Source organism: Netta rufina (assembly GCF_964035555.1).
Source record: "Netta rufina genome assembly, chromosome: 5".
Classification (NCBI taxonomy): Eukaryota; Metazoa; Chordata; class Aves; order Anseriformes; family Anatidae; genus Netta; species Netta rufina.
This window is the reverse complement of record NC_140128.1, coordinates 705,808-726,333: the sequence shown is the minus strand read 5'-3', so window position 1 is coordinate 726,333 and position 20,526 is coordinate 705,808. Positions and strand designations below refer to the sequence as shown.

The 20,526-nt window shown below is 37.2% G+C and overlaps 2 protein-coding genes across 16 annotated transcripts in view; one reads left to right on the top strand and one right to left on the bottom strand.

The window, feature by feature from the left end:
• The window catches only part of BMAL1 (basic helix-loop-helix ARNT like 1), a 47,490-nt gene extending 32,161 nt beyond the window's left edge, over positions 1–15,329 (top strand). For 12 of the 14 annotated variants that reach the window (XM_084287797.1, XM_084287805.1, XM_084287798.1 and 9 more), the window contains 11 exons: positions 712–804; positions 1,692–1,809; positions 4,483–4,632; positions 5,925–6,171; positions 8,292–8,398; positions 8,727–8,877; positions 9,497–9,585; positions 11,396–11,504; positions 12,333–12,426; positions 14,050–14,152; positions 14,677–15,328. In XM_084287797.1, the coding sequence (XP_084143923.1) occupies positions 712–804; positions 1,692–1,809; positions 4,483–4,632; positions 5,925–6,171; positions 8,292–8,398; positions 8,727–8,877; positions 9,497–9,585; positions 11,396–11,504; positions 12,333–12,426; positions 14,050–14,152; positions 14,677–14,837 (1,422 nt within the window). In that variant the 3' untranslated portion in view covers positions 14,838–15,328. Of the gene's footprint in view, positions 1–711; positions 805–1,691; positions 1,810–4,482; positions 4,633–5,924; positions 6,172–8,291; positions 8,399–8,726; positions 8,878–9,496; positions 9,586–11,395; positions 11,505–12,332; positions 12,427–14,049; positions 14,153–14,676 lie in introns of all 14 variants that reach the window. The other 2 variants (XM_084287800.1, XM_084287799.1) reach the window with 2 other exon arrangements.
• A 344-nt stretch (positions 15,330–15,673) lies between these two features.
• The window catches only part of BTBD10 (BTB domain containing 10), a 30,883-nt gene continuing 26,030 nt past the window's right edge, over positions 15,674–20,526 (bottom strand). The window contains exons 7-9 of one of the 2 annotated variants that reach the window (XM_084287809.1): positions 19,375–19,572; positions 18,320–18,430; positions 15,674–16,820 (exon numbers count right to left, since the gene is read on the bottom strand). In XM_084287809.1, the coding sequence (XP_084143935.1) occupies positions 16,510–16,820; positions 18,320–18,430; positions 19,375–19,572 (620 nt within the window). In that variant the 3' untranslated portion in view covers positions 15,674–16,509. The remainder of the gene's footprint in view (positions 16,821–18,319; positions 18,431–19,374; positions 19,573–20,526) is intronic. The other variant, XM_084287810.1, reaches the window with a different exon arrangement.

Genomic DNA, 20,526 nt, shown 5'->3' with positions numbered 1-20,526 from the left:
CAAAAACAATTTTCTTACAGACTTTCTGCAATGGATTACCTTAACATGATTATTACCATCCAATGATATAACAAGCACCTTGTTTAGAGGTCACTGATGTAATGTGACAGTGTGTGTTTGGCTGCTTCCTGTGTATACTTATAGCGTGGGGAGTATATATGGCTTGTGCCAATAATTAAGCACTTTTAGTAGCTTGTGTAATTTGTGAAGAACTGCAGTGGCCAATTGCAGCATATTCAGAACTGAATTTCTGCAGCATTGTGACCTTGAGCTATAAAGCTAGGGGCTAATCCTGCATGCTTTTATGTGGTCAAAAAATAGTACTTTCAAAACTTGCCTACAGACAGATAGATAAATACACAGGTTACATTTAGTTTCTGAAATATGAACTATGGAATAAGTGCAGTTGAAATAATAATTTTAAAACAGGCATTATTAAACATCATTGTAATATTACTGGACAAAATATGGATGCTTTCTTCCTACATAAGTGATTGTAAATTCTGCCCAGAATGATGCCAGAAATGTTTGCAGATGCAAAAAAAACTTCATTGTAATTTCACATAGTGTCTGTTGACCAAGTTATCTCTAAATGTTAAAAGAGTTCTCCTAGTGTAGAAATCCTGCTGTCTACAAAGTGTTTTTAAAGGTTATGATGGTGCAATGAAGATCTATAACTTAGAAATTTACTTTTTTTCATTTCATAATTAGGCAGCAGATGGATTTCTTTTTGTTGTGGGCTGTGACAGAGGGAAGATACTGTTTGTTTCAGAATCTGTCTTCAAGATCCTCAACTACAGTCAGGTATTCTTTTCCATTTTAAGTAATATTAGGCCTTAAAAGATTTGAAAGTTATTTTATTATTATACGTTGATATGGGAGGGGTATTTGTGTGAATAGTCTGCCTTGAAAGCTGCGATTTGTTGCAAAGAAAGTTTTTCTCTGTCATGCTGCTGAAGAAGACTGCTGCTGGCTCCCATTCAAAGGAAGGAGGTAAAAAGGTACCAACTTTATTTCACTGTTTGTGACACATTCAGGTTAGGTTTTAACATTGGACTCGCGAAGTGTTAACTAATTTGACTTGTAAATAACTATAGAAAAATCAGTTTGAGGTTTCTCCAATAGCTTTACATGATTTTTTCAACTTGGTTATCTTTCTATTTCTGCTAGCATAATTACTTAAGGAAACTGGGAATCAATAATACCAAAGCCAGGTTTTTAAATATAGTCTTAAAATGAAATGGAACTTGCAATGTATATTGACAGAAATAATGAAGATCGTTATTTATACATCTGCCCTCTTTTCCAACTTTAAACATTGTATAAGCTTCAAAAGCTTTCATCACCCAGCCTTTAGCTAGATATGTACCAAATACCTACCAATCAAGTAAATATTGAAAAAGAACATTTGCAACTATGATTTTTACTTAAAACATGTAGCATACAAAATGAAACTGAAGAGAAACAACAATACCTGTTGGTTGACTGAGCATACTAATTCTGTAAACCTCTTACTGAAAATTCTGTAACTTCAAAACATCCTGATATCTTCCAATTAATCTTGGATCTGAGATTTTTGATGTTCATTGGTTAGACTTACATGTAGAAGGATTCTTTGTAATTGGTACTAAAATTGTGAATATACACTGTACATTTATTTAAATTTTTGATCAAATGTTCAATCCCTACAGAATGATTTGATTGGTCAAAGTTTATTTGATTACCTTCATCCTAAAGACATTGCCAAAGTGAAGGAGCAGCTCTCCTCTTCTGACACTGCACCACGAGAAAGGCTTATAGATGCAAAAAGTGAGTATTCTTTTTGAAAAATACTTCTGAATATTTCACTAACATGCAAAGTGTTTTGGGGATGCCAAGGAAGAGACAGAAGACAAAGTATGAAACAGATACTTGAATGTAGAAGCTTGTAGTTTTTGCATGCCCTGCAGTATAGATGCATTAACTGGCTTCACATGAGGTATTATTTCATTTCCAGGCATGAAAGGTTTAATTTTTCCCACTGACACATGAAGTATTTGTTCTAATCCTTCAGTCAGTGGTCAGGATATACACAGTATTATTTTGGCTATCCATAACTGTCAGTCATGACAGGACTTCTTGTTTTCTTTTGTTTTGCCACTTCCAGCAATGATTTAACTTTTTTTTTTTTTTTTTTTTACAAAGTTTTTAATCCAGTCATTAGAATCATTTCCTACTGTACACCTTAGTTCTAGACCATTATGGTGTTTTGAAGTAGTTCTGTATCTGTGCTGTTTTGAGATGAGTGTGAGTTTAATCTACATTCATAACAGGAGTCTGTTGCTTAAGTAGAAAGTGGTGTCTTACAACTACAGATTTCCAGGTTTTTAAGTCTTATGCTTGTCAAGTCAGAAGTTGGTAGGACTCTGTTGCAAAGAAGCCACCAGAACAACTTCAGAAACTGGAGCCAAGAAAGGTCATTCCAGGGCAGTGAGCCTAGAGGCATCTGGATCAGCTGAAGTTTTTCTAGCTCATGGTTTTGTCTGGTCATGAAACATGCTCATCCAGTTCTATCCCCTTTTTTGCATGCCTCTGAAAAAGTTAGGGCAAAAATAAATACGACAAATTAGTGTTCTCATCTGCTGTGATAGACCAACTGATAAGTTTTCAAGAACAAATATTCTTAAGAGTACTAGTATTTTTTTATTTTTTAAGTTGGCATAAGTGACTTGGGCACAACTTGTACTTTGTCCACTGAATGGCAGTTTAGAGTGTATATGGTGAAGGTCAGTCTGCAGCACCTCCTTCAGGTGACCTCCTGCAATTCTAATTTTAATTAAAACATTGGCATCACCGTTTTCCTCCTTACGTTAAAAGTCTACAGGGTCCTAGAAGGTTTTGTACATTTGTAGCTGCTCATTTATATACATCCCTATGCAGAAGTAGTTGAAGTAGTTAGCAAGCTGTGAAAAAAGTTGCTATGTGATTTAAATCCTCCACCATATCCCAGAGAACTCTCCCCTGGAGCTCTAGCTGCATCAGTGGCCTTGTTGATATCCCATGCTTCTGATGCATGCCAAGCATCTTCCTACCACTCTGGTTGTACCAGCACTCTGTTGATGGCTTCCAGATTTGACATGCATTTTTTGTACCATGTTTCTACGGTTCTTTTCCATAGAAAAGAATGTGAGAATCTCCTGCAAGTATATGATAAAGGTCAGGGCTTATTGTTAGGGCATATTCATATGAACTTTCTTTGAGGACAGAAAAATTTCTTATACATAATCAGAGGTCTTGGGGATTTGCAGTCCCTGTGTATGTCGCTGCTACCTTTTCCCCCTTCCATCATAGAATCATAGAAGGGTTTGGGTCAGAAGGAACCTTAAAAGCCATCCAGTTCCAACCCCCTGCCATGGGCAGGGACACCTCCCACCAGACCTTGTTATTCAAAGCCCCATCCAACCTGGCCTTGAACGCTTCCAGGGATGGGACATCTACAGCTCCTTTGGGCAGCGTGTTCCAGTGCCTCACAGCCCTCTGAGTGAAGAATTTCTTCTTAACATCTCATCTAAATCTCCCTTCTTTTAGCTTAAAACCATTCCTGCTCATCCTATCACTATGTGACTTTGTAAAAAGTCTCTCTCCAGCTTTCTTGTAGGCCCTCTTTAAGTACCGATAGGCCTCTATAAAGCATCCCTGGAGTCTTTTCTTCTTCAGGCTAAACAATTCCATGTCTCTTGAACTGTTTTCGTAGGGGAGGTGCTCCAGCCCTCTGTTCATCCTTGTGGCCCTCCTCTGGACCCACTCCAACAGCTCCATGTCCTTGTGTTGGGGCCTCCTGAGCTGAAACAGCACTCCAAATGGGGTCTCCTAAGAGCAGAGCAGAGGGGGAGAATCACCTCCATAGACCTGCTGGCTATGCTTCATTGTCAGAACAATGTAAAAATATGTCTTGAGACACTGCAGTTGAGAGGGTCCTGGAATGTCACTTGGTCTGTTCTGCTTTGTACATGCATATAGGCTCTTTGGGTGTGTTTTGTGATTAAAAATAAGTCTTCCAGTCTGAAGGGTCACAGGCTTATCTAGTAACTATATGTATGAAGTACTGCTCTAGTTATGGGTAAATAATCTTTCCCTAATTTTAATCTGTTTATTAATGTTTGAAGAAATCATGTTTATTGCAAAACTTGTATGGACTTTTGCCATTTATTTCTAATCTTCACATTTAGAAGCCTCTGTTCTCAAGCTTGTGTCAATGCTTTCATGGTAGAAAATGTAATCAGAAATTCTGTGTGGTTGGTTGAGCTATCCTGTGCATGTTCATGTAAATGAAAATCTCCAAAATTGTACTTCAGCTTCTGAATGAGGATATAATGACTGGGACCTTGTGCAAGTCCTCAGAAAGTTAAAACATCATGCAGTTTAATAGTATGATGTAATTATTTGTTCAGTTAACTTTTTACCCTCCAAAGAAGGCTTCCTCACTTCCTCTGTTTGCTACAGCTGGACTCCCAGTTAAAACTGATATAACGCCTGGGCCATCAAGACTATGTTCTGGAGCAAGACGGTCCTTCTTTTGTAGGATGAAGTGCAATAGACCTTCAGTGAAAGTAGAAGACAAGGATTTTCCTTCAACCTGTTCAAAGAAGAAAGGTAACAATTATGAATTTTATTATCAAGTATAGTGGCAGTCAGGCTTTTTTGTATATAACTGTTCACTTGCAGTGGTTAAGGTTTTTATATTTATTGAGCAGCATCAATGTTTCTTCATAAGATGTTATGTGAACTACGTATTGGTCTATTACTTTTCTCTCTTGATACTGTTCCATTTTTTCCTGTTTAACATATTGGATTAGCATATAGAGCCAAATTCTCCCCTCTGCTCTCTTGAAATTGTTGCTGGCAGTTTGTGCTGATGGTTCTGGTGTGGTTAATGCATCTTCAGAAGCCAAACATTACATTCATGCTTAATGTTCTAGCCCATGTCTCCAGTAAAGAGAAGCTGTTACCCTTGCTGTTCTTCTGCTCCATATTTGACAAGTAATATCTGGATGGATATCCAACTTATAAAATGAATTTATTATGAGTTCATTTCTGGGTTTAGTACATTCTGAGTAGCGGAAACAGTATTTCTACACCAGAAGTATTCGGTCATAATGTTATCTAAGGTTTGGATATTTTTTCCTCTGCAGTGTATTCTTCCAGATATATTGGAGTATATATTTTGACCACGTTTGAAAGTTTCTTCTTTTGAGTACTTCAGAGAATGCATTTTTTATTAGTTAAATTTGTATCATACTTCAGTGCTCATGCCTGAGTAAATCACTTTATGCAGTCAGGCACAAGGATTTCTTCTGTGAAAGTCTCCTTTCTTGCAGTTATAAGGCCTGCTCAGTGCTGAGGAGTATCAGTTCTTTCAGATATGGGCTGTATTATTTGTCATTGTGAATCTTAGTCTTCTCCTCCATGCGCAACTTATCCTCTGTACACCCAAACAGTGCATTTTCTGCCAGCCATTTTTTTTTTTGTAGGAGATTCATGTTAAGTTGACGAAGGTGTCTTATTTATTAATATATCAATTTCTTCAAACAATCCTTTATTAACATAATATATTTTCAAACAACCTTTTATTAACATTACATTAGCATCCTTTGCTGAAATAAGATGTGATGCAATTTCTACTTAAAGATGATCAGAAGAGATGTTAGTCTGAACGATGTGATGTTTCAGTATAAACAATGACTTTGTAGAGAGAACTTTTACATGGATGTATCTCAAATGAGCTGCATTGAAACAGGAGTGCTGAAAAAGCCCTTAGTGAGCAGTGTCACAAATATCCTGGGTAAGAGAGGAACTGTACATGTATTTTAGCAGAACTGAGAGATGAGTTCTCCAAAAGCAGTATCTATGGCCTAACTGTTTTGTTGTTTTTTTTCTTTTTACAGTGGACCGCAAAAGCTTTTGCACTATCCATAGCACAGGTTATTTAAAAAGCTGGCCACCAACAAAAGTGGGACTAGATGAAGATAATGAACCGGATAATGAGGGTTGTAATTTAAGCTGTCTTGTTGCAATTGGACGGCTGCATCCTCATGTAGTACCGCAGCCGGTCAACGGTGAGATCAGGGTGAAACCTACAGAATATGTTTCTCGACATGCGATAGATGGAAAGTTTGTTTTTGTAGATCAGAGGTAAGAATACTTGTAATTTCCACAATACATCATTCTAATACTGATTTGATGGTAGTGTGGTATTTAGAGAAGTGTAACTACTATTGGAAAAAAAGTTCTTTTCAGCTTTTTTCTAAATCCCAACTGCAAATTATTTTGGCTTTTGAGATCCAGCTCAAAGCTACCACTATGTATTTATTAGGTTTTACTGATTAAATAACAAAAGCTCCAAAACTATTTTTTACTAGACAGAATAATCCAAGTATCATTTCTGCCTGTTCATTAGGAATATGTGTATATATGTAATCTTCAGAAGAATATGCTATCCTGTTTTTTAACTGGACTTTGTAATTACAACATTTTGTTGTTTGCAATCTTTTGCAAATGCTACGTGGGTAAGTTATCGCACAGGCTGCATTAAGCTTTGGTAGTATATACATTTATCTACTTGGACATACTCTGCTGAATTAATACTTCTGTATATGATCTTATGTATTTTTAAGAAAGAAAGCTTTCCTTAAGCTTTACTTTTGGAAAAGATTTGAGAACTCAGACTGATGTGGTATCTTCTTTCAAACATCAGTTTTATTATCTATTTATTTATTAAGGCTAATTTTCATCTTTAAAAAAGAAATTGCTTGAATTTTCTTACTTAGTAAAGAGACATGACCTGAACCTTCCTTCAAAATAACTGGCATTCCCAAGGGAAAAGGGGTGGTTGAAGGATGGTAGTGGGGAGGGGACGGGTTGTTTGGGGGGAGTGTTTTTGTTTCACTTCCTTGCCAAGATGGGTTGAGACTGCCCAGCGGAGACTGTTTCACTGAGTCTGTGGCTTAGGCCCAATTACTTAAAACGTAAAAAAAAAAAAGACCAGGCTCCAAACTCTGCCAGAATCTGCCTGCTGGAATTTGTTTCTGGGGTGTATCTGCTGTCTGCTGATTTTTAGTGGACTTTGAGAGGAAGTAGAGCTGATTGTCTTGAGGAAAAATTACAGTAAGCAGAACCTTTGTTAATGGTGTCTGTCTGGTTGGGGTGTTTTGTTTTTTTTCTCTTTTGTTTTTAATTTGGTAGCAAGCTTTTTGAAATACCAGCTCTTCTGCAGCAGTACTTAAAACTGGTGGTCACTGTGGGAGCTTTGAAAAATACTTTGAAAATACTCATAGCCTTTCTGTTGTTCAGAAAGTGTGCCAAGCTGTCATGCCAAGGTATGGTAGTTTATGAACTCTGTTTTTGAAAGATCAAACCTATTATCCTGATAGATATTGAAGTCTTTCCAAAATAATGATTCAGAAAACGTTGACGACTTGGATTCAAACGTGTATACTCGTTTGTTTTCCATCTGAATGCTAAATCTGAATCCTTTTTGTTGCACCATTATAACTAGGTGAACAGATTTTATCAGTTCTTTTTTTTGCTGTTCTAATGTTCCTTTGAGATGGGAGTCACAAGTGTAATGAAATGTCTTTCTTGTGAGGGTAGGAAGGGAGTTAAGTTCAATCTTTCCTCAGGTGGTAGTTTCTGGATGTTCTTGTTGCTGGCCTCTGGAGTGCCTGCTTCAACTGCATCTTTCTTGAAGTCAGGTTCTGAAATTACTAGGGCTCAGTAGTTTCTTGTTCTCCATCCATGCCAGCAGCTCCTGGAATGCTACCAGAGAGTCTGATCAAGAGTCCCTGACTTTCCTGTACTGCAGGTGTGTTTAGTTGTACAATTTTCTGATGAGGAAGAAAATAAATTGGCTTTGTGTCTGCTTTTGATGAAAAAAAAAAATAGTTGTATTTGCTTCATGCTTCTGTTTGATTTAAACCAGATGCATAGTAGGTTTCTTAATGCTTCTTTAGGAAAATTCTATTTGTTAACCTTTTCATATGGGCCTGGTTGATGGTTTGTTGTTTGCTTTTTTGTTTGTTTTTTGTCCAACTCTTAAGGGTTGTAACTAGGGGAGAAAATGCTTCTGAAACACTTGTTACACTAAAATAATAACTTTCAGCATAACTTGTACTTTTCCCATCTTCAGAATGTGTTTCAGTAAGCTATCATTAATACTTCAACTTGAAAATATATACATATATTTTTTTTTTCCTTTTTTTTTCTTTCTTTACCTTCCTTCCCTCCCCTACCTCCTTTCCCTTGTCATTCCCAAGGGCAACAGCCATCCTGGCTTACTTACCCCAGGAACTTCTAGGTACTTCATGTTATGAATATTTTCATCAAGATGATATAGGACATCTTGCAGAATGTCATAGACAAGGTACAATTATGAATAATTCAGTAAAGAAATTTTGTATAAATAATGTGAATAGTTTTGATTTAAGAGAACTATGCAAACTGTAAAAGATTTGGGTATCTTTGTAAATGCTTTAGTTGAGATCATTGTTCTGTATGTGCCAAATGTCTTAGACTTCCACGGATTTATTTGTGAATATTTAAGGCTCACATTGGGTAAGGGGGTTGACTACAGAAATAACATTTTTCTCCAGGGATGAGAGGGAGGAATTAACTGAATTGAGTTTTCTGTGATATTGCTCATATAATCATGCTGCCTCTTCCACACAAAGTTACTTTCTGTCTGGTTTTAGTTTTGCAGACAAGAGAAAAAATTACAACTAATTGCTACAAGTTTAAAATAAAAGATGGGTCTTTTATTACATTGAGGAGTCGCTGGTTCAGTTTCATGAACCCTTGGACCAAAGAAGTAGAATACATCGTCTCAACAAATACAGTTGTTTCGTAAGTATTTCTCACTAAGTAGATTTATGTAAATACTGATTGTTTTGCACTGTTTTCAGGTGATATTTCACATGTATACATGCACGTGTTCTGTGTGGCAATAGGTGTCTTCTCCAAGTAACACCCTGGAGAAAAAAAGAAGAGCTGCATATGTGAGGGGAGGGAAATTAGTTTAATAATTGCAAGATGGGCTAAATAGTGTTTATTAAAGCTGGAAAAAATAAAAGTATTTTCTTTCACTGGGAAAACCAGGGGTGTTCATCTTTGTAGGGACTTAAGGGAGATGCATTTCTTTGCTTTGGAAGGAATTCCCCTCCACTTTTTTTCCCCATTTGACGATTTTGTACAGCTGCTGTGCCTTCACAGTGGAATTAACTTGCAGAGAAAATTGTCTTAAAGATGCTGTTTGGGTTCTGCATTGCATACTTCTGAGTTGTAACGTAGTGTTTTATTTCTGTTGTTTATCTAGCCTTGGTGTCAGTCATAGTGCTTCTTTCACAGAGGTGATAGTGACTCATGAGCTACTTAAACCCTGAAGCATTCCATTGTGACACACTGGCAGAATGACTGTTCCACAGGCCTTTTTAGCACTGATTCTTCTAATTCTTGAAATCCACAGCACCAGCATTCTTGATAGTGGAGATGCGGCCTTTCCACAGCTTGCAGCTTCTCCACATAGCATGGACAGCATGCTTCAGGCTGGAGAAGGTAATTGCCAATCATTTCCTTGCAGTCCAGTAGTCATGCATAGTTAGCAGCACAGATTTGTTGAAGTCTTACACTTAGAATTTTGCTAACGTCTTAAAGAATAATATGGCTTAGGGAAAAGAAGTGCTAATGCAGTTCTTGTCCTGTTGAACTTAAATACCAACTTTGTCTATAGCTGATCAAAGAGAGGTGGAAGAGCCAGATAAAAGAAATAAGTCTAGGGTTGAACGGGCGATTTAAAGGAAAAATGTTTGCCTTCCAGTTCTGTGGTCAGTGCCTATGACCACTCAGTGTGGCTGGATCATAAACATAGGTTAGCTGTTCAGCTTATAACCTCTGTTACCTTTGTTTGACTTTTTGTCAAGACATGAAGACTGACATCTAGTAATTGTCATGGGATTGCTACCATTGCTGAAGATGACTAAAATATCTTTTATAACAGGTGGTGTGCGACATAATGTGGAACAGAGCTTGATTTAATAACCAAGTGTTACTGGATCAGGATTGAATTGAGGAAGAGTAGGAGGATGCAATTACAGCCCATGAATGAAGGACTGGGGAGGAAAGATGATGATAGTACTTATACTTTCCAGAACTGGGAACCATTGCTTTTAGAGACTTCGCTTACTAGATACTACTTTTATCAGCTATGCACTTACAGCCATAGAACAAGGATATTGTGCTTGTCTGGAATTACTTCTTAAATTGTATACAAATGCTTAGCAAAACAGTGCAAAACTTCAGCAGACTTGTTTTTTTTAGTTATCTCTCTTCTGAAAAATGAGGTTCAGTAAGTGAACTATGGAGGAGGAATGGTAGCAAAGCACGGAGCAGTTAGCAGTGTGGTAGGAAGAGAGGCTGCTATGTTGGTATGAGGGCTAGTAATCAAATTTGGAATTATGGCAGTAATACAGTGTACAGGCCTTTCGAGAATGGAAAAATATAAAACAAACCATTCTAAACTTAATTCTTGCCACAATACTAACTTTGAGATGAAACCAGACATAGAGTATTGTTATACTGACAGTTCTTGTCCCCAGAAAAATAAAGTTGATTGAGTAAAGCTTAATTTCAAGTGGTTCTGGTTCTGCTAAGGATTTGATGAGCTTTTAAGTGAACCTTCTTGCCTCCTGATGGGTCAGAGCTTTAAAAAGATACTGAAGGTTGCTGTTGTTAAGTATAAATTTCTAAAAGATGACAATTATCTGTTATGCATAAACAATACTTTGTGGCTTTCTTCCCCTTTCAGAATGGCATCTTTTCTTTACTATGCCTTGGAATAGATCAGGCTCCTTCCTATCTACCTCTTAAGTATTGTGCAAGCATAAAGAAACAATGAACTTCTAACTGTTCAGACCTCACTTTTTCCCCCCTTCTTAGATACTTGCAGTTACCTGCAGAGGCTTAATTTATGTTCATCAGGTGACTCAGATCTATTCTGTATTGTCTGTGGTGGCAAGTTCTTAACACAAAGCAAAAAATAAACATGGCTGGAGATGAGCCTATTCAGCTACAGAATAAAGCAGCTGTGATGAGCTATTCTTTACTATGTCTGGACTAGAGGTACTACCAGGTGCTTGAAACAGCCAGATTTTTATAGGTGTACCTAGATGTCTAAGATAGACAGCATAGCTCAGTCAAAGTCAGAGCTTTCCATATATTTAAGGATACTCAACAGTTATTGGAATTGAAAGTAAATAAAGCTTAGGTAGTTCTGACAAGCTGTGGGACCTTTGCATGCCTAAATACCAATGCTATTTGGAATACAGGTGCAAACTTTTATCTCACTTCAGAAACCTACTTGTTTCAGGTGGCCCAAAAAGGACCCATCCTACTGTCCCTGGCATTCCAGGTGGAACAAGAGCTGGGGCAGGAAAAATAGGGAGGATGATTGCTGAAGAGATCATGGAGATTCACAGGTGAGAGAAAATGGTATGAAGAAATAAGAAAATCAGCATTGTTCTTTAAAAGGAAGTAAGGAGGTTTTTCTTCAAACTAAATACATACTGATACAATTGCATTGTATAAGTAGACATCTACAGCTACCTATACAGGATATCTGAGTCTGTTTTCATTTTATTACAAGACACCTGGTTATTTCTAGTCCTTTGGCAGCTGTTAACTATTTTCAAAGCTGCATTCTGTTCAGCTTTCCCAGGGGAACTCTGCCAAGGATGAAATTCCCAAGTCTAATTGCTTTTCTTTGTAATTATCCCACCTTCATTTAGTCTGGGAATTTGTCAGTTCTATAATGAATACATTATTTATTAATAAAAATATATATACATATATTAACTATTTCACATGTCCAGCATACTTCTGTAGCAGTAGCCCATTTAATGAGTCTAGGGGAGTGGAACTGAGCTCACATTAGTTTCTATCACTGATAGAAACTGAAGTGTAACACACAAAAATTAGGTTTTCCTCAGTATCCAACACTTCTCCCGTGTTCCATCTCTGTGAAGGCTGTACAGGAACAAGTAAGGGAGAAGGAGGGTAGCATAAGAAACAGCTTAAGTTTGTAGACTGAGCAAGCTGGGCCACTTATCCACAGACTTTATCTAGCTGCAAATAAAAATTTACTGCTGCTGATTTGAATAACGTTGAAAATTGAAGAAACTAAAAATGAAGTGCATGCTTTTAAACACTGTATGCCTAATATTAAGATTGGCGTTTGAAACTCTGAGTCTCTGGAACCTAAGTCTCAAAGCCCCTGGTAGATTCATTCCGTGTTACCCATACAATAGGATAAGAGGATCATCACCGTCCAGCTGTGGTTCAAGTCCACTGAACATTACCAGCACACCACCACCTGATACATCCTCCCCAGGAAACAAGAAGGTAAGAACAATCTGTACAGTCTTGTAGCAGTAGTGACACACAAATCGTGTTATAGAATTATGGTGTTGAACTTTTAACTGCTTGGCTGAAAACGTTTGACAGCAGGTCAAAGTATTCTTGGAGAGGGTGGGAGGAAAATCCTGTTACAGTAGTCTGTGAAGTGCAGAGACCAACAGTTCTTAAGCACTGACAGCTTTGGAAATCCACATGCTCTTTACTTTTTAAAAAACAAACAAAAAACAAACAGAAAAAAACAACAACACAGAAGTAGGGAAACAGCTCTCTTCATGTCTCTTGATCCTCCACTCTTTCACACCACATACTGGTGAACAATGGAATTGCTATCATTTGAGCACTGATGATGCTCAAATGAATTTCAAGTTATACTGTACTGCTGTAGCACAAAATATGACACTTAGATACTTCACTGTGTACTGACATTTTATTTTTAAATCAATTCTATGTATCGTGCCGCCTTCTAAGATCACTTAAGTAGCGTTCAAATACCATTGCTAACACTTAAATGCAGCCAGTACAAGTGCTTTGGAGGTTAAGTCATCTAGTAAATTGCTACTTATAGATGCCATATTCAAAGCTGGAAGAGCACTTATCCAAAGCCTTATTCTGTGCATTCACACACTGCTTCAGATTTAACTTTTTTTTTTTTTTCCCCAGAAATTGTGATGACTATACATAAGAATTGCTTGACTGGAGCATATAATTGACACTAAATATTTCCATTTCTGGCCTTGTACTTGAAAATAAAACTTGAAGTTGGAACAAACTGAGTTGTGGTTCTAGGAACAATCATTCATGCTCCTTCTGCCCAAGAATAAGTCACCATCACATATAGCAGGCTACTGCAACATAATGGAATAATGGAAAATACACATAGATATATGGTATTTCTTATAGTATGCTCCCTCAATATTTTGCCTTAGAATACTTAGTTTTCTATAAAGAACACACATTCCAGATGATGCTGCCCTCAGAAGGAAGCTCAAAACTACACCCTTTCTAGTGTATGCCTATCCAAGCTGTTCAAAACTACAGTTCAGGTATTCCTTTACTATTTGTTTAAAAAGCCCAGAGAAGGCACTTTTGCCTGGTGTGAGCTCTGGTGTACATGGTAGTGCTGTGCTGCTCTGCACCAAAAAAATTAAGACTTTAAAATCCAGGAGCAATATTCAGCTCATGCAGTCTCCCTCTACCTAGGAGGATTGTACTCTTAAAACTGAGAATCTTAATTGGCAATATGCACTGTATTTGTAAATTCAAAAACATTCTGTAGTTAGCTGTGATTACTCTTACTTGTAGATGGAATATTTACAATGATAATGCCCAGAAATCCTTTCAGGACTTTTTCTGGCAGTTTTTCAGAAGTTTAGCATGTACTGCTGACTTCCCCCCACCAGAAAGGAACAGATCTACTGTCTGATAAGTTTGTAGACAATACAGAGGAAGGTAGTTCCTAGTTTACAATTAGTCTGATTAGCCTTTAGGTGCGAGTTGTTTTCTTTTTTCTTTCAGGAAATCCATCCTTCCTATATTAAAAATCCTAATCTAAAACAGTTGAGACTTAATGCAACATTTCATGCTGTTTTATGGTTTCTGTTTTCTCAGATCCTGAATGGTGGCACTCCAGACATTTCTTCAGCTGGGTTACTATCTGGGCAAATCCAAGACAGCTCTGGTTACCCATATTCTGACAACTCCTCTATTCTTGGTAAGTGAAGTCATACACAAATGCACCCAAGTATCAGCTAACTACACAGACAACTGTAATAACATGATGGCTGTTAGAGATGGCCTGTTTTTTACCAGCTGCAGTACATACCCTACCACTTTGTTCACCTTAAGGGGGTAGCTACAAGGAGTATCCTGGCACTGTGCTTTGCTAGCTTACTTTGTATTATCATTTTTGAAGCGGCAGTTGGATACCTTTCTTTTCTTGCTGACCTGGTATGAATTAGCTGAATGCCTGACCTGCTTTTTATGAGTACTTTTACATAACTAGAGATGAGAAGGAAGGCTCACGGGCCTGGTCTGATCATACCTGAGAAGTGACCTAACCTTTGTGCTCTGATGTGCGGGTGTCAGTTGTATCCCTGAAACTCTGCTTATCAAACATGTTAATACTCCCCACATAGTTGAGCCTGGTCAGGTATTGTACTTCAAGTCATATGGCAAGTGACTGTAGCAGGTGCACACAAAACAACTTTTGACAACTTACTGCCTTTATATTTACAGGGGAGAACTCGCATATAGGCATTGACATGATTGACAACGATCAAGGATCAAGCAGTCCTAGCAATGATGAAGCAGCAATGGCAGTAATCATGAGCCTTCTTGAAGCAGATGCAGGTCTTGGTGGCCCTGTGGATTTTAGTGATTTGCCATGGCCCTTGTAAGTGGTGCACCTTGCTTCAACATCCAAATATCAAAGTGCATTTATTGGTGGAGTTCTACAGTCTGTGAAGCTTGTTGGATTGAGAAGCTTTTATGTATGAATTTCATAAAAGCCATATCAGAATGCAATTCATTCTACCACATGTAACTTCAGACAAAGTGGAATAACCCGCTACAGTGTTGTGTTGATTTGGTTAGCTGTGTATAGCTTGCAATACCTGTATATTTTGGATTTTGTTGTTTGATTTTTTTTTTTTAAATCACTGTGCAACTCACTGGGATGAGTGGTAGCTTTTATATGCAAATGACCATTTCAGATGTATGGTGTGTTTTTACACTGCAAAACAGTCCCCATGTGGATATTTCTTATACTAATTGTACCATAAAGCTGTTTATTCTTTCTTGTAAGAATCCTTTACTATAAATATTGTTGAAGTGTAATGTACTAGACAGTTCAATATTTTTAAAATAAACGTTTCCCTTGTTCTAAGATGGAGCATTTACTTTGATAAATTTGATAGAACCCTGCTGAAGATGCATGCTAGCAGCAGTTGCCTATTTATCAATTCTTTAGCTTTGGAGGAAAAAGGTAAGAAAAACAATGCCTTACATACACTTACAGCATTTTTATCACTATGATAAATTTTACAGAGAAGCTATTACTTGTCAATTACTATTTCAACTAAGAGAAAAACTTAAGAATAAGGTGAATTAAGACAGTCTGATAGTGCAACAGATTTCTTTTTAATTTTAGGTAATACCTGTTTTTCACTAAGGTGGTTAATATTAAGTGATCTCCAACCACCCTGAGGGAAAAAAAGCACTTTCAAAACTCATCTGTATACATAATCTCATTCACAGATAATTCAAACCCATTAAAATAATGGAAATTTTATTTGCATGAAAAACTTGTTTACAATCATCAATAAATGAAGAATGAACCATTTGCATTTTCCTATTTCATGACACTTACGAAAAATTTAGTAAATAAATATTTGTGAACATATTAAGGTAAGGCAAAATTTAAGATAAAGCCCCTATCCCTCGTTCACAGCTTTTGACCATGGCTCACACTGCAAACAAGTGAAAAAAATTCACTGAAGAACAAGATGTTACATGGGTAATTGAATCATGTCCTCAATCCAAAAACCCAATGGTAAGTAGTTTTGTGCTCAGCCATATACAATAACTTTAAAAGGGTCAATCTATTCAGAGCAAAACTATTTACAATTAATACTTTTGATAGAAGCACTTTGTTAGTATTGTGCAATACTTTTTATAAAAATGGCTTGAAGTTCCATTTATCAACCATTTGTAAAGTGCTACTATCAATTCCAATTCTGCATGCTAACCCCAGTGTAACAATACTGAAGTACACTAGCCACCAGTATCCCATTGTTTTCAATGGGCTTAAGAGTGAGGACAGTCCAGTGTACAAATAACCAATGTCACAAATCTACTGGTAAACAAATACATGTATGTAACTAACTCCTGGATGTTTTAATCTGTACTCTCTCAAAAACAATCAGATACTCCACCTGGACTTCTAAAAGGTCCATACTGCAATATCCTAAACACTGTTACACAATGGAGAAAACTGGAATTGCAGTGTAATATGAATTGAGTACAGAGTCACTTTAAAGTAGCATGCTTTTGTTTTCATAACAGTCTAGATCAGAGGAGGGGGTTTTGTCCTTCAGTATCCATCTCACTGTTATTAGGTGGAGGATGAATAGGCAGAATATCCAACTCATCTACTTGGGGGGTAGGATGCATTACCACAAGCTGGTCCTGGGGTATATCTGCTGCCGCTGCTGCTAAATTTGTGATAGATTTGCTTTTCACACACTGAAAGTCAACATGCCGACTCTTTCCTTCCTCCTTCTCCCATGACATCCGTATAAATGGCCTTTGGACATAGTTGTAAATCACCTCTGGCCTTCCACCTGGTCGCTTTTTCACTTTCTCTTTGTATGTAGGGTAACCTACAATACAGAGTACAGCATAAGTTAACGTTTCCTGTACTGTCTAGTTCAGGGTTTTCTTTCACACTCACAAAAAGCAGTATGTGGAAACAATGAAAGTTAGCAGTTGTTACTATCAGCATCCTGCATGGAAACATTCAATTGTGTAGTTCTTAATGTTATCTAAGCAGGGACAACATAGAGACAGAGGCTAAAATACCACAGAAACTGTAACGAAAGAGATTTATGCTATTGATAATGTCGATGTTGTCATAAGACAACTCTCCAAATTTTACAGGCAATGCCAGTTGATTTTTCCTTGGACCAGAAGTGTCAATCTGTTTTTAATATACTAATCTGGAAAGCAAGAAACAAGACCTCAAAGGTAGAGAGCAGTGTTGCTCTGATCAGTGGTTTAAATTTGCAAGCAGAATCTTAGCACTTTCATCTCACATTCAGCCCAGTTCCCGCAGTTCAGAAAATACATAGTTTTAAACCAATTAACAATTCTGGTTATGCTATGTTCATTCATGTCATCTCTCCCTCCCTGCCCTAAGTAATTTTCATTACTAGGAAGTTGCGTATTACTGTGGGGTACTAGCATTACAATTTAGTTAAATAGTTGCTCTTCATCTAAAATAAAAAAAAAAAAAAAAGCCAGCAGAAATAAGCTGGTGTTAGCCAGTGTTACAGACAAAAACAGATCTTGTTTAGTTTAATGGCATGTCAGTCTGAAGGCTTGCACTCTGTTCAGCTGAACTTATTTTTAAGGATTGCAAGCTGTTAAAGCATTTGCTTTTGGTTGGCAAGTTACAAATGTAACCATGACAACTTGGTAAGTGAATGCAAAAAATCCTTCAAATTACAAACACTGGATTTTTAAATATTTGGGCCAACAATCAGGAAGAAAATGAAATACAGAGCAACCCAGTTGTTATATTCACAATAAAAATCTAAGACTGTAGTTGTCTAAACTGTAGTTGTTTTTTGCAAGGCCAAAGCTGAAACTTTACAGATCAGCATCCTGAATTTACAGGACTTTTATTTCAGATTAGTATTTCTTTGCACCTTAGTGATCCGTTTGATAGGTTTGTATTTCCTGAAAACATCTACCTACAACTTAATTTTTTTCATTTCAAGCCCTGAAAAAAGCACCAGGCCAAGAACAGAACAAAGCTGTAAAAATGCACTGTGACTCAAAGTACAGTAAGAACAGAGAACATTCTGCATGAAAAATAAAGGGAAAAGACATTAAATGCAGCTGTAAGACAGGAGAAACCACCTAAGTTACTCTGTAAGCAGTCTAGCAGATAAATAAATATTACAGGCTCATGACTGATCTGCAATCAGGTTTTCCAGCTGGACCAGTTGTTTATTAGGTACCACTCCCCCAGCCAATATATCATCTAGCTTCAATATGAAAGATGAATCACTGTTTCTTTAACTATACAGATGATCATCAGGTAAATACAACAAACCTGCTTCCCAAAGAGTTAGTTTGTAAGCAATACTTTTCTTACCTTCAATGCCCAGTCGGATCTTCTTGAGTCCTCTTTCTTTCAAAACAGATTTGGCCACATCTCTATTTTCAATGTATTTGAAGAATCGATACAACTTCGTGCTGTAAATAACTAAAAATATATTTTAATTAGGAATAATTGTATTAAAAGATTATATTTCTAATCCTACAAACAACAAGATCTCATTGTCCTGCTCTACTCGTGTAATTCTATTTCAGAATGAAGGGGAGAGACTTAAAAACTCCTTAAAATATCCAAAACAGAAATCAGAGAAAAGTAGCCAAAGGCACTGTGAAACTTGTTGGTTTTGTGTTTTATGTTTTTTCCCCCTATTAATTTATCCTGTTTCATACACTTTTTTTTTTGCTGGATTTAGGAATATAATAAGACAATTCACCAATCACATTGTATACTCTATACTCTCAGGCCCCTCCACAGAAAAGGACTTCTCCCCCAACCCCCCCAAGATGGAATTCCTGCAGACATTCTAGTTGGGCTGCACATTTTAGGTGGGGCTATAGGTTAGCATCCTCCATACAGCTTAAAAGAGACTTCTAGAAAGATCTTAAGCTATCCGAGTACTAAGGGTACTTCAAGCTCCTACATTCCCCTCAAAACTGAATTTTGAGTTTTCACATTGAAGAGATTTCTAGCAGCAAGGACACCATACATCCAGGGAAGAAAACACAGTTCACAGTGCTTTAACTGATCTATAGATGTAATTCTTACACTTCAAAATATTGACACCCCTCCCCCACCCCCCCCAGTTGCTCTCACACAATGACTCCTACCCATCTTTCTGAGAACTTTCTGAAAAAGTATTTCTTTCTCCCCTCATTGACTGGTATTAAAAGTTATCTCCTCTTTTTAATTAGACTTGAACATAGCACACAACATATGCTTGAACAAAGGAAAAAAGTAAGAAAGCTTTTGTGAAGCATTAAGGATTTTGTAAAGACTTTGCTAACAGTGCTTATGTGTAAATAAGTTGAATGAGCACGTTGACTACTACTACCATAGAGGTGGCTTGGTGGAAACAGTGAAAATAAGCTTACTTTGTGAATACTCCTCTCCCATTTGTGGAGGATACTCTTCATCCCAGTCAACAACATCATCATCTGTCAGCACAACAATGTGGCACTCCCTCTCACCACTTTGGGCACTGGCTACCATTAATGGGAGAATCATTTCCTCTAGATAAAACTCAAATTGTTTGCGAGCACCATCATTTGACAATTCATGCATGAGAGCACCTGGAACAAAATTTTAAATAGCAGACGTTTTAAAGATCGGTAAAGAAATGAAGGCAGGAGCAAGGAACACAGCAGTTCTGTTTACTGTGTATTATTTACTGCAGACATCTGTAAAGACACTGTTAGTTTATTAGTTTGTGTAAGATCAGAACTTTTTGAAATTTTTACCAGAAGTTCAAACTGATAGGATTATCCTGCAGATAGTAACATTCTGTTGGGTAAACACTGGCATGACTTCACATAGACCTCCTTAATGTTTTCACTACCACTAAACATTTGATAATTGTATGCAAGACTCTTGGGCTTCGTAAAAGGAAACACTATTTCAGCCAGTTGTTAAGGAGGAGCACATGCAACCCACTTTTTGTAAGAATTAGCTTAAAACTAAAGCCTCTCAAAATCCTCCTAGTATCGCCTGTGAAATCCTTCTAAGGGCAAGGTGCACTGAATGTGACTCAGCAGCCAACACAACGTGAGGTTGCATGTTATCACTGGGCACTACACAAATAACACGAGATCCCAGGAACCAAAGACACACCAGTTCATTTTAAACATTGGCCAAAGCTTTGCCTGTGTTCAGGAAGAAACAAGCTGGACAGTTGCTACGTGCTCAGATGAGCCTTACATCATCAGCAAAGCTGTAGTTAAGCTAGCAACGCAGCTTAATTCTCATAAGCAAGGAGGTAAGTAACTTACCCTCTCTTCTGCAAAAAGATACTACTTAACATTACTGTATTTGTACTGCAAATTAATCAAAGAAGTTTAAACTTGTTAACCTTCCATACCACCCACCATAACAGAAAAATATTTCAATATCTGATATCCAAATATCTAAACCATTATTCTTCACAAGCTAGCTGCACATCCATCACCTTTAGAGCCCTATTATGTAAGAGAGATAATAGGATGTATCTTGCTCATGTAGTATCAGACATGTTCCTTACTTTACTAAAG